We start from the raw sequence: 13,158 nt of genomic DNA, 5'->3' as shown, positions 1-13,158 counted from the left end.
ACTAAATGTTTGTTTTATAATGATACACACACATATGTAAAGTTATCTCAAAATGGGTTTGGAAACAGCAACCAAATTTGCAATTTTTTGATCTCTACTAACATACTTATGTGACCTGATTACAGAGAGATTCTGCATGCATAAGAGATAGTATTAAATCCAGCACTTAGTTGGAAATATGAAGTAGGATCCTAAACCAACCTAATGGAAATGTTCTGTTATTTTCTTAGGGTAGGAGATTTACATTTAATTCATGAATAAATATGTGGCAAACTATACCTAATTATGATCCTATGTATTTTCCTCTTTCAGGACACAATATCACAATACCTCAGGGTATATATACATTTTTAAATGAATGCATAATTGCCAAAAATTGCATGCATGAATGCATTGCTAAATTCAAAGTGTCTTTTCATTGAAATGATTTCTTACGAGCATACATAGAGTAGACCTAGAGTCACTATATGAAAGAGTTTCCAGACAAAATAATCTAGAGGTCAATTCTACTTTTTTCTCAGATAACATCATTTCTGTTTTGTGGTTATCCGCTCTCATGCAATTTTGAGATGTACCAAATGACTCAGGGTGTCTTTTCTAAATAAGTTGGAAAGTGTGCTGCTCTAATTATTTATAAGAATTGCTTATAGAAAAAAATCATAAACAAATCTTATAAATTACCTGGGATAAAACTTGTCTTGGGAAGAGAACTCAAGGGGATTAGATGAAATGGCAATTTAAAAAATTAAATTGTATTACGTTAAACAATCTTAGTTTTCTCTCTTTGTCGACTAAACCAGTAAATCAAGTAAAATTAATGATGTGAAGAATTTTAACCACTCTGATAAGGGCCTGTATGACTCTGTCATCATAATGTTTGATTCTGCCAGATTCTACCACGATGCTTGTTACTTAAAATGAGTGTCATGATCTTCAATCTAAACAAGTTCTGCAAAATTTGCAAGTACGGTATAAAAACATGTTCCAAGGGAGAAGCTGGGCTCATGTTTTTATAAGACTCAAATCATGCAGGGACAACTGAGGCCCAGGCCAGGAAATCCACAAAACTGGATATTCTAACCCTATCTTTTGGATATAGTAGCTGCTAGTCACATATAGCTAGTGGGAATTTGACATGTGGCTAGTCTGAACTGAGCTGTACTATAAGTATAAACACACATCAGATTCTAAATATTTAATATGATAAAGTAAAATTTAAGTTTAAAGTAAAATATTTTATTAATAATTTTATATCAATTATATGCAATAGTAATATTTTGTATATTTTGGATTAAATGAAATATATTAGCATTAATTTCACTTGTTTCTTTTTCCTTTAATGTGACTAGAAAATTTAAAATTACACATGTAGTTTGCATTAGTGACTTATATTTCCATTGGAAGGCACTGCTGTAACCTAATGGGCTGGTTGTCTTGGGGCTGACAAATTATTCACTACTTGTATACATTTAAAATGATTATTCAACTAAGAGTCTTGAGTTATCACTGTATACCAAGTACTGAGAAAGTACTAGGGATACTATGAACTAGACACAGTCCCTGTCCTCAAGGACCACAGACATTTAGTATGTGCAGGGAGCTGTGGCCATACAGAGGATAAATGGCTGGAAATAAAGACTACCAAAAATTTGGTAGAAATCCTTCCAGATTTCTCTTTAAGCATATAGGTACATACAAACACATAAACACAGACACATATATACATAACAGATGTGTGAGGTGTGTGTGTGTCTGTGTGTGTGTATAGATAGAGAGAGAGAAAGAGATAGGTAGATGGTATCATACCACCCATCATGATCAGAAACTCACTTTTTCTGTACAGCATATAATGGACATAGTTTCACAAAAACAATAAACATAGGTCAATAGAATCATTTTATTGGCTTCGTGGTAAATATCACTGTATATATGTGTCTAAACTAATTTTACCTTTTCCCCATCCTCTTATTTATGGACTTTTAGATTGTTTCCAAGTTATTCTGAACAATAAAGGAAGAGACAACAATGCTCGCTTTTGTGATTAGAAATTTAGAATAAACTATGAGAAGTGGGATTCCTGGTGAATCAATTTCTGGACTCTCTTCTGTTCCTGTGATGTGTCTTTCAAATCCAGTTTCAGTACCTACTGGTTTTATTATTGTGCCTCTGTGCTACATTTTTTCTCCTTTTGTTTTAATTTTTATACTTTATTTAAAAAAATTTTTTTTTAATTTTTTAATGTTTATTTATTTTGAGGGAGAGAGAGACAGAGTGAGAGAAGGGGAGGGGCAGAGAGAGAGGGAGACACAGAATCTGAAGCAGGCTCCAAGGCCCGAGCTGTCAGCACAGAGCCTGATGCGGGGCTCCAACTCATGAACAGTGAGATCATGACGTGAGCCAAAGTTGGACACTTAACTGACTGAGCCACCCAGGCACCTTACCTTTGTCTTTTAAAGTAATATGTTTTATTGCTATTTGTTAAATTTGTAACTAATTTCTACCATGGAATATGAGGCTCCAGTTCTCTTACACTCATGTCCTATCGCTATATCACCTCTCCCACATCATTTTATCCCCTTTCATAACCTATCTCTAATTTTGGTTTAGATCAGCATTCAGCATTTACATTGGTATGGCTTTGTAAATAGCATTCTTGGGTGAGTCATGCAATTGTATTATATTACAAATAATATAAATATATTTCCTTTCATGCATAAGTTTTCTTTTCCCCCAGAGCTAATAGCTAATACTCTTTTCTGTCTCTCTCTGTGTCTTTCTGTATACGCATCGCTAATTCACCAGCAAACTCTGCCAGACAGTATGTTGGAAAGTATAGTAGAATCATGATTTTCCTAGAGACATCCCTCTTGGAACCTCATTTCCTTATTTCAGTTGGGGCTGGCTATTTACTATAACTACAGCATAGTTTGGATTTCCCTTCCTAATCATCCTGGAGATTCCCATCATCTCATTCTTTTTTTTTTTTTTAAGTAATTTTTGAGAGAGAGAGAGAGTGAGGGAGTGAGAGAGAAAATGAGCATGAGCAGGGGAAGGCAGACAGAGAGAATCCCAAGCAGGCTCCACACTGTCAGTGCAGAGCCCAATGCGAGGCTTGAACTCATGAACCATGAGATCATGGCCCAAGCCGAAATCAAGAGCCAGGCACTTAACCAACTGAGCCACCCAGGAACCCCTCCCCTTGCCTCATTCTTGAGTTAGATCACCTGTTTCCTAGGTCCTATACCCTCTCCTCATTTACTTTTATTTCAGGGAAACCTTCCTGTGGCTTCCTGAGAAAAGATGTATAGGGAGGTAAAGTTTTGAAACCTTACATGACTGAGAATTTCTTTAGACTTCTGTCATTCTTGAGAATAGTTTGCTGGATATAGAATTCTAGGCTGGAAATAACTTTCCCTAAGAATTTGGAAGGCAAATCTTTTCATCTTCTGGCTTTTTGTGTTATTGTTAACAGGTCCTATGTCATTATGATTCTTTATTATGTGTATCATGTCCCCACCCCACCACCCCCGATAAATTTGAGTACCTTCTTCCCCAATTTCCTAAAATCACATAATAGTGTGCTCAGGGAAGATCTTTACTTATTTATTATATTCAACACTTTTGAACCCTTTCAGGATGAAAATTTACATCCTTCAATTATAGGAAATACTTTTGGACAATTTAAATAATTTATTCCCCTCTTTCTTTCTGGACTGCAATTAGCTAATTATTGTACCTTTTGGATTGATCCTCTAAAATATTTCTTTTTCTGGGGTGCCTAGGTGGCTCAGTCGGTTGAACATTCAACTTTGGCTCAGGTCACGATCTCGCGGTTCGTGGGTTCAAGCCCTGCATCGGGCTCTGTGCTAACAGCTCAGAGCCTGGAGCCTGCTTTGGATTCTGTCTGTCTGTCTGTCTCTCTCTCTCTGTCCCTCCCCCACTCACACTCCGTGTCTCTCTCTCTCTCTCTCAAAAATAAACATCAAAAAAAATAGTTAAAATAAAAAATAAAATTTTTCTTTTTCTTTTTTCTTTTTGTCTCATTTTGTCCTACCTTCAGAGAAATTTCCCCAACTTTCTCTTCCAATTCTTCTTTTTTCTACTATAAACTTTTCTTATCTGGGGCTATGGGATGAGTTTGATCATACCATGAGCCCATCCTGAAAACATTAGAAATTACAAAAATACTTGGAATAAGTGTCAGAACAGAGAAAGCAAGTAACCCCATTATCTGAGAAACATTAATAATGTAAAATTGCAGAGAACATATCTTTGTTAGTGATACAGGATGTGGGATAGATATGGAGACATTGGTGCTCCCTGGTGTTGTAAAATAAACTTGCAACTTTATTTATTTCTATATTTTTAAGATTATAATCCTTTCTCCCTTGCCACTGAGCCTCAAAAAGCAACTGTTTCCCACATCATTTCAAACCCTCTGTAGTCAACCTTTTCATGCTTATCAATAACTTTCAAGTACCTTATTTAAAAAATGACTCTTATTTTTTTTTTAATGTTTATTTTTGAGAGAGAGAGAGACAGAGAGACAGACAGAGTGGGAGCAGGGGAGGGGCAGAGAGAGGGGGAGAAACAGAATCTGAAGCAGGCTCCAGGCTCCGAGCTATCAGCACAGAGCCCAACGTGGGGCTCGAACCCACAAGCCGTGAGATCATGACCTGAGCTGAAGTCCGGCACTCAACTGAGTGAGTCACCCAGGCATCCCAAAAATGACTCATTCATTTTTCACACCCCACACATTCTACCCCAGGAAACTGGCAGCCTCCCAGTGCAGAGCTTATGTTCTTTTCCTCTGAAATGCATACTTACACAAATGGATTCTGGTCTTCTTTCTTCAATATTAGAGGATGAGCCCATGCATACTGTAAAATTTAATTCCTTCTTGCAGGCATCTTTATTCTGCAACATACTTGTCATTGCCGTTTTTCATAACTTAACTAGAATGCTGTCCCCCACACTCCCCCCCCCCCCCCCGATTTGGAAGCCATTAATTCTTCTGACCTAACTAGTTAACTTGCTAAACCACCTTTATGGTTATTTACCAGGAAACACTGGACCAGAGACAAAAATAATATACCTCAATATACAAACAGCTCAGGCTTAATTTGTAGGCAGAATTTGATTTGTTCTCCACGGGAAGAAAAAATTTACGCATCGAGTGCATTTGGGAAGGAGAGAGAGTAGGAAGACATCTTGATGGCAGGACAATTTGGTAGGAACGGTTACAGAATTTTTCCAAGAGCTCTTTTTGTATGTTCATTTTTATGGACTCTTATTTTTACTTACATAGATAAGAATATCTTCTCATCTTGTTATATACATTTACTAGCATTGGAATGTTTTCCTAATCTTTACATTGGCTCTGTTACCTCTAATATTCTTGTTCTGGGCATTCTATTGTTGTCATTTTGCTTTTTGTGTTATAATATTTCCTCAGTGCCTGGTGATTCTTGGCAGTCTATTCCTGTAGAAGAGTGAGACACTGAAAGGCCAATTGGTGTGTGTTGTTAGAAGGTGGGCTTCACAGTAGAGTAATCTGGTTGGGGAGTTTCTTTGGAGGATTTCAGGCATTGGCCTGATAAGGTATCTTTTCTTGGATTGGCCAGTTTCCCCAGAGGCTACTCCTAAAATCTTTTGCCAGAGTTGGAATTTTTTCTGCTTGTGTATTTATAGCTTTATATTTAATCCCCTTGTCTCCTGTATGTTTAGCTGCCCCTTCCAATGTGACTTGTGTCTCTAAGTTCAAGCTTCTCTCAGTGAGATTCCCCACCCAGTCTTTTGCAGGAATTAGGGAAGGGCAGCTGTCCTGCTGCAGGAGGAGGGTTTATACTTCTGTTTCTACACAGGCAACCAATATGAAGGGTGGCGACAGGGACTAAAGGCCTGGGATACAGTCTTTATCCCAGGTTGCTGTCCTTTGTTTCCCCAAAGTCTATTCATGAAATAAAAATACTGCATTTTATTTTGTCATAGTTTCACATAGCATTATACAAAAAAGCCACATTAGTAGATTCTAATGACTTCACCCCTTAGGTACTACACCCTGATTCTATAAATCAATACCCCTTCCTAGTAAGTCCTTGTGAATACTTGCCCCTTTCTGTCTTTCCCATTCTGAGAACATTCAGAGTATCAAAGTCCTCCTTTTCCTATCCCCATCCTTAAAGATGAATGAATCTCTTTTAACGTGAAAGAAAATTTTAGTCAGGAAATAGTTGGGTGTCAGTCTTCCTGTTGTTTTCACATATGACCTTGGTCCAGCTTGATAAACATTTGTTGAGTGCCTATTATAAGTGCATAGGCTCTGTGTACACTGAAGTTTCAAAAATGCATAGGACAATCCTCTGCTCTCAAGGAATTCAAAGTCTCATTTACTCTATGCCTTCCCACTAATTCCCATGTAGTGACTGCGAATGGCTTCTGCATGGAGAAGCCACTGGGTGATGGCTAAGCAGTTGCGTGTCATTGGATTTTCACTCACGCTAACCCTAGTTTCTTTCATTTTCTATATACAGATATTTAACACTAAACTGTTTTGAAAGTCATTAGAAATTAGCTTGGATCCCAACATATGACAATGTCTGAAAAAGTAAAGTATTATCATTTCTCCTTAAAGAAAAACCACAACCTCATGGCACTCTTGTAATTGGTGCATCATCTGTACATGAAGTTCTTGAGTCAGGTCAACTGATGGGGGCTCCTGTGATGACTAGTTTGTAGTAGGCTCCCTTCTGGGCCATCAGTTCTTCATGGGTCCCCTTTTCAATCACTACCCCCTGTGACATGACAGCAATGATATCTGAGTTTTGGATGGTAGACAAACGATGAGCAATGACAATGCAGGTCCGACCTTCTCTGGCTTTGTCCAGGGCGACCTGCACTGTCTGCAAAGAGAAGGTGGAAAGCTGATGCAAAGACACATGCTTGTACCCTGGCCCAACATCTCAAGAATTCTGCTTAATACTACTTGAGCAGCATTGCTATACTCAGGGGTTAAACCCAAAGCCTTGACAGGAGAGAAAGGATCACATAAGTATTTGCTGTACGCAATGCCTCAATGATTTAAATTGCATTCTACAGGCTGAGAACTTTCAGTGAAGCAAGAATGAACCAAACTATGAGGTCACAATATAACTTGACAATACCTGATGGTCTAATTTGCAAAAAATGAAACCAAAGGAACCATGTAAGGTAGCAGTTAAGTGGTCATTACTGATATTGTTATTCATTAAGGACATCTTAGGTCTCTTTAAAATGAATCCTGATTTTTAAGGAATTAATTATAAATGGTAAATTTCATAGTTTTGTTTTGCTCAATTGCATTTCCTTCCATGCACATCAGATGTCACCTCTTACTTTGTGTTTTGTGCTATCTCCCTGCTCTACCATGTAACTTTGAAATTATAAAATAGGAAATGCCTCACAGATGACCTAGATTATTTTACTTAAGAAAGCTAACTACTAGCCCTTGAAAAAGCATCACCTAGCCTAGAGAATATTAACAACAATTCTTACTTTAAAGTTAAAATATGCTTTTTCATTTGAAACATTCCTATTTTGAATCACTTCCTCTAGATTATTGTCTTTTTGTTCCACCAGGTATTGACCATTTATATTGTTAATGAATCAGAAAATGGAAAATAGTGCCATTTCATAAGGGCAAATATTACAGCAAAAGACCCATTTATAATGATCTAAGACTTTAGAAAATCAATACATACCTTTTCACTTTCTGTGTCTAAGGCAGAAGTAGCTTCATCTAGTAGCAAGATTTTAGGATCTCGTACAATGGCCCGAGCAATAGCAATCCGTTGTTTCTCCCCTCGAGACAGTTGAGACCCCTGGGGCCCAACATTAGTTTCATATTTCTGGAAAAAGTATGGTAAGTTTGAGACCCAGAAACAGTCATTGCTCCTATGCTGTATGGAGTCCACATTAATCACCTCTCTGAGGATTTAAACAATTTTTTTTTTTTTTAAATTAGGAATAATAGGGGTGCCTGGGTGGCTCAGTCGGTTAAGCGGCCGACTTCGGCTCAGGTCATGATCTCACGGTCTGTGAGTTCGAGCCCCGCATCGGCTCTGTGCTGACACTCAGAGCCTGGAGCCCGTTTCAGATTCTGTGTCTCCCTCTCTCTCTGACCCTCCCCTGCTCATGCTCTGTCTCTGTCTCAAAAATAAATAAACGTTAAAAAAAAAAATTAGGAATAATAAATGAGTCCTTCTATAAAGGATATAAAACCCATTTAGGAATATAAAAAAAATACAGCATTTGTTGGGAAATTAGGGGATTTTATATCTCCTTCTTTGCATTTATTTTAGGTTTGTGGTTTTTTTTTCTTTCTGTCTCCCTGTCTATGAGATCTCTCTGATTTAAGATTCCCGGATTTCCAAACTCTCATCTGGAAGAGCTTTCCAAGATGGAATAATCCTGTGAATGCAAGGGCCCTTTGAGAGATCTCCTGGTCTATCCTCTTATTGAGGAGACATCATTCTGGAACATAAGCCTAGTTACAAATCCTCACTGTGCTGTCTAGTAGCTCTATGAGCATGATCAAATTACCTAAATTTCTGTGAGCAGCAAACTTGCCTGGAAAATGCAGATATTAATCACTAGTCCATACATTTACTGAAATTATGAAGGAAAATCCCTAGCTGGATGCTAGGCATGGCTACATAAAGAATAGTTAGCATTCACAGAATATTTATGATGCTTTAGGCATCTAGCCAGATGATCATTTAATACTCACAGAAATAATTTTCTCCCTACTTTACAGATTACAAAACTTAGGCACAGACAGGTAAGAAAATTGTCCAAAGACAAGTAAAAAGCAGAACTCGAAATCCACGTGTGTCATGTTTCTGAGACTTTGCCCTTGACCACTGCTCTCCCCTGCCTTCCACAACAAGGTGTGTTTCCTTCCCCTGATTCCCTTGCCTCCTGACAAATGCTAACCACACCAAGTGAGACTCATGACAGCCTACTTTGTCCTCGTGGAGAAAAAATGCTCAGTGGAGGGTACGATGGGTTAAATCCATATGAGAAAGAGGCAATAAACTGCCTCTGAGCCACTGTCTCCCACAAAATGAGAAGGTGCTCAACAAAGATTTGTGGAATAAATGAATCTTCCAGAGGGAACACAAGCTTTGCTTTTCATTCAGGATACAGTACACAGTAATTTCCACATGCTCATGGATTGAGCTACCCAGGTTAGAATCAAGCTAAGACTTAAGAGCCTTTGTGAAAAAACAAACAAAACAAAACAAAACAAAAAAAAGGAAAAAGCCACCCCAAACAGCACAAAATTTATAAACATAATCACGTGCAAAAAAAAAAAAAAAGTAATTTAAAAGTGGTATTTAAAAGAAGTGCAAAGGTTAAAAGTTTGGTTCCTAAAATTTAGTTTCCATGTGTTAACTTTTTTTTTTTGTGATCAACCACCAAGAGACTCTTGGTGGATGGAAAAATGCAAAGTCAATATTGTACTAAGTTCAAACTTAGCTCTGGAAAAGTGAGATGCATCAGGGCAGATGCAACTTACCTCACCAGGCACAGTAAATGCAGCCAAGTAATGAAATTATGGGGTGACAATAATGCTAGCAGCATAATGACTATCTTGTGTATTCTTTTATTTTCATGTAATTTTTTGCATTTTGTAGATGATCGAGTCTCAGAAAAGATAAGTAACTGCCCCAAAGTTACACAGCTAGTAAGTGGCAGAGTTTGGATTCAAACCTATATCTGTTCTGAATCTCAGGATTGTTTCTCACCACGCTACACTAATGCTCAGTATAATACTGCTTTAGGTATAACAGGTTCTATGGCATCCTTTGCACTGGATGATATAATACTTCCCAAAGCTCAAGAGTATGTTGGTGGAGGCCATTTATTTTGCTTAAAAGACAGAGACAATCCTAGGGCACTAAGAAAGAAATCGTGTTGACTTTGACCTTCTCTCTGAGCCACAGTCATAATACATTTTGGCTGTTCTACCTCTACCCATCCACATCACCCATAAGGAGGTGACCTGAGGTACTCACCTCTGGGAGTGACATGACAAAGTCATGCAACTGAGCCTGCTTTGCAGCTTCTATGACTTTTTCCATGGGAATTTCCCTGGTGTTGTCCCCATACTTGATGTTGTCCATTATGCTACAGGCAAACAGCACTGGTTCCTGGGAAACAATTCCAATGTTCGAGCGGAGAAACTGGACATTTACTTTTTTGCTGTCATGCCCATCTATCATCTGCCAATAGAGGTGAGAGGCAGAGCATTAAGTTCTAGAATTCCAGCAGTGAGGAACCTTCATATTCTAGAGGTAGTATTTATATAAGACAGTTGCTTTACTTGAGAGATAAAAATCCCAGGAATCTTATAAATAAGTGATGTTGCCTTTGATCTCTGGAGGTAGTATCTGTCAGAAGTGGTGTCAAAGTTATGATCAGACTATGGTTTTGTTTGTTTCCCAAAATTTAGCTGTGTAGGTATTTGAAACGAGAAGGGCACCCAGGACAGTATTTTGTTAAAAACAAATTTCCCCTTATACTTTGGTGTGGCACATCCTTTACAAGTATGAACAATTGCTCAATTTTGAGACTCCACAGGTTATGAAACAGGTTTTTCTATGTAAAAAGCTATTGGACAATATAGCAATTAAACCTGTTTCCTTGATTTTACTGATACTAACATGAGATAATAGACTCAAGTAAGGAAGGAGTACATTTATTCACCTAGTCAATCAACAAATATATATTAAGTTTTCTGCCACAAGGGCACCATGCTAGGGAGTCTTTTGTCTGCTATATAAAGAAAAAAGAATCTCTATTTTCTAGTAATTCATGATCTAGCTAGGCAATTTAGTGCAGGAACTCAAATATCTACCATTTGAGCTGTTTCACTTAAAAGTCTTAATATAGTAAAGGTGAAGTGTGTCTAACATACTACTATAAAGTGTTTGGCCCTATGGTTTCAGAAACAGATTATGTTAAATGGTGTGAACACACTATATTGTAGATAAATTCTTAGCAATGGAAAAAGCAAACACTAGTGGGAAAAGATATAAGGCATTCCTCAACAATTAGCCCTGGCTCATCTTCCTCTACTCATTTTCCATAGTACTTATAGATTGCAAAGCACAATTTAATACCTAATTAACTACTGGAGCAGCTCGCTAAATATTGTATATGAGCTAGTAAGGTAAACTCCTAAAAGACATAAGATATGCTTCATACTTCTTAGAATCTGCCACAGGGTCTAACACAATACTGCAGATCACAGGAATTATGTGTTGAAAATGTTGAATGCTGCATTTGGTAGCTTCCTTAAGAGTAAAGATAATTTTTAGCATTTATTTATTTATTCATTCTTCTATTTATTTGTAATGTTTATTTATTTTTGAGAGAGAGCATGTGCGAGCAGGAGAGGGGCAGAGGGAGAGAAAGAGAGAGAGAGAGAGAGAGAGAGAGAGAGAGAGACAGAGAGAGAATCCCAAGCAGGCTCCATGCTGTCAGCACAGAGTCCAACGTGGGGCTCGAACTCAAGAACCCTGAGATCATGACCTGAGCTGAAATCAAGAGTCAGAGGCTTAACCAACTGAGCTACCCAGGTGCCCCAAAGACAACATTTTAAAATTGCATAAAACATGGTATTTTTTCCTACTTGAAAAAGGTTTGTAGAAATGTTTTACAATAATATAACAAAATATATTGTGTTTATGAAATTCAAGGAATCATACTGATTTCTTCATGGGCATTGCTTCTTACTTACGATCAGAACAAGCACTGAGTACATTCAGAGAAATATACTTAATATATGTATATGTTAATATTGGAAAGATCAAATGTGAAGGATTTGGGTCCTTATATGTCTTAATAGTTCACAGTCTACCTGGGGTGATAGACAGGATAGTCTGACATTTTGGGAAACTAGACCCTCTCGTTTGCAGAGATCAGACCCCAGTGCAATGTGCTTTCTAGGTTCATCAATCACTACATATTTTTAAACAAATTAAAATTTTTATAACCAAAATTAATAACAAAGTGATTATAAGTTATATATAACCAACTCTTATTCCTTATTTTCATAATTTCCTGGATTCTTCCAGTATCTCTTTGCTTATTTCTTTGCTTTGCATTTTGCAAGGGAATCTTTAGTTGCCTCCTTCGAGTTTCTCTCAGCATTTCTCTTCATAAAGTGACCTGTCCTCACTGCAGTGAAGTTTATACTACCCAGGGAACTCAAAAAAGCCTTTATTTCAAAATATTAGGGTTGAACAATCACTTGTAGATCAGAATAAAACATTTTCAGACCTATGCCTCTGAATCATTTCTTAGAAAACTACTGGTGGGGGCACCTGGGTGGCTTGGTCGGTTAAGTGTCCGACTTCGGCTCAGGTCATGATCTCACAGTCCGTGGGCTCGAGCTCCGCGTTGGGCTCTGTGCTGACAGCTCAGAGCCTGGAGCCTGTTTCAGATTCTGTGTCTCCCTCTCTCTCTGACCCTCCCCCATTCATGCTCTGTCTCTCTCTGTCTCAAAAATAAATAAACGTTAAAAAAAATAAAAAAATAAAAAAAAAGAAAGAAAACTACTGGTGGATGCACTCCAACAAAAGGAAAGTGAAACCCAAGAAAGAGGATGATGGGGAATTAGGAAATAATGGATCTAATCCAAGAAAACATTCAGGAAACTCAGGGTGACAACTGTTCAACAGGCACAGGTTGTAATTAGCCCAGGCAGTTGTAGACATGAGAGTAAGAAGCATGTCCCTCAGAAAAGGTAGCAGGATAGAGACATTGGAAGGATATAAGGATTTGATAAAGGCAGAGGATGCCAGAAAAAAGCCTTTCATAAAAACAATCAAGAAAGAAAATGTAATGCTGATGTATCTCACTACTTGATAATGGAATGAACAATATTTACATAATCATAATAAAAGTTGTTAGTTGATTGTTAACTTTTAGAGTCAGCCCAGAATTAAAGATAATAAATGTTATAAACAGAATGTTAGTGTTTTGCATTTTGATAATATAAAAGTATAGTTATTAGGAATGGGGAAATAAGAGGAAGGAGGAAGAGGTGAAAATAGACATAGAATTGTTACTCTTATTTTAGGAAATAAGAATTCAAGAGATGCTATCTGT

At 37.5% G+C, this 13,158-nt stretch overlaps 1 protein-coding gene across 4 annotated transcripts in view; it reads right to left on the bottom strand.

The window, feature by feature from the left end:
- Positions 1-5,957: 5,957 nt before the first annotated feature.
- ABCB11 (ATP binding cassette subfamily B member 11) overlaps positions 5,958-13,158 on the bottom strand; it is a 90,578-nt gene continuing 83,377 nt past the window's right edge. For all 4 annotated transcript variants that reach the window (XM_060621505.3, XM_060621507.3, XM_060621508.3 and 1 more), the window contains 3 exons: positions 10,059-10,265; positions 7,740-7,886; positions 5,958-6,902 (listed from right to left, as the gene is read on the bottom strand). In XM_060621505.3, coding sequence (XP_060477488.2) covers positions 6,702-6,902; positions 7,740-7,886; positions 10,059-10,265 — 555 coding nt within the window. In that variant the 3' untranslated portion in view covers positions 5,958-6,701. The remainder of the gene's footprint in view (positions 6,903-7,739; positions 7,887-10,058; positions 10,266-13,158) is intronic.

The sequence above is a fragment of the Panthera onca genome, chromosome C1 (genome assembly GCF_046562875.1).
Source record: "Panthera onca isolate mPanOnc1 chromosome C1, mPanOnc1 haplotype 2, whole genome shotgun sequence".
Lineage (NCBI taxonomy): Eukaryota > Metazoa > Chordata > Mammalia > Carnivora > Felidae > Panthera > Panthera onca.
Note: the sequence above shows the minus strand (reverse complement) of the source record. Positions and strands in the feature narration are given on the sequence as shown.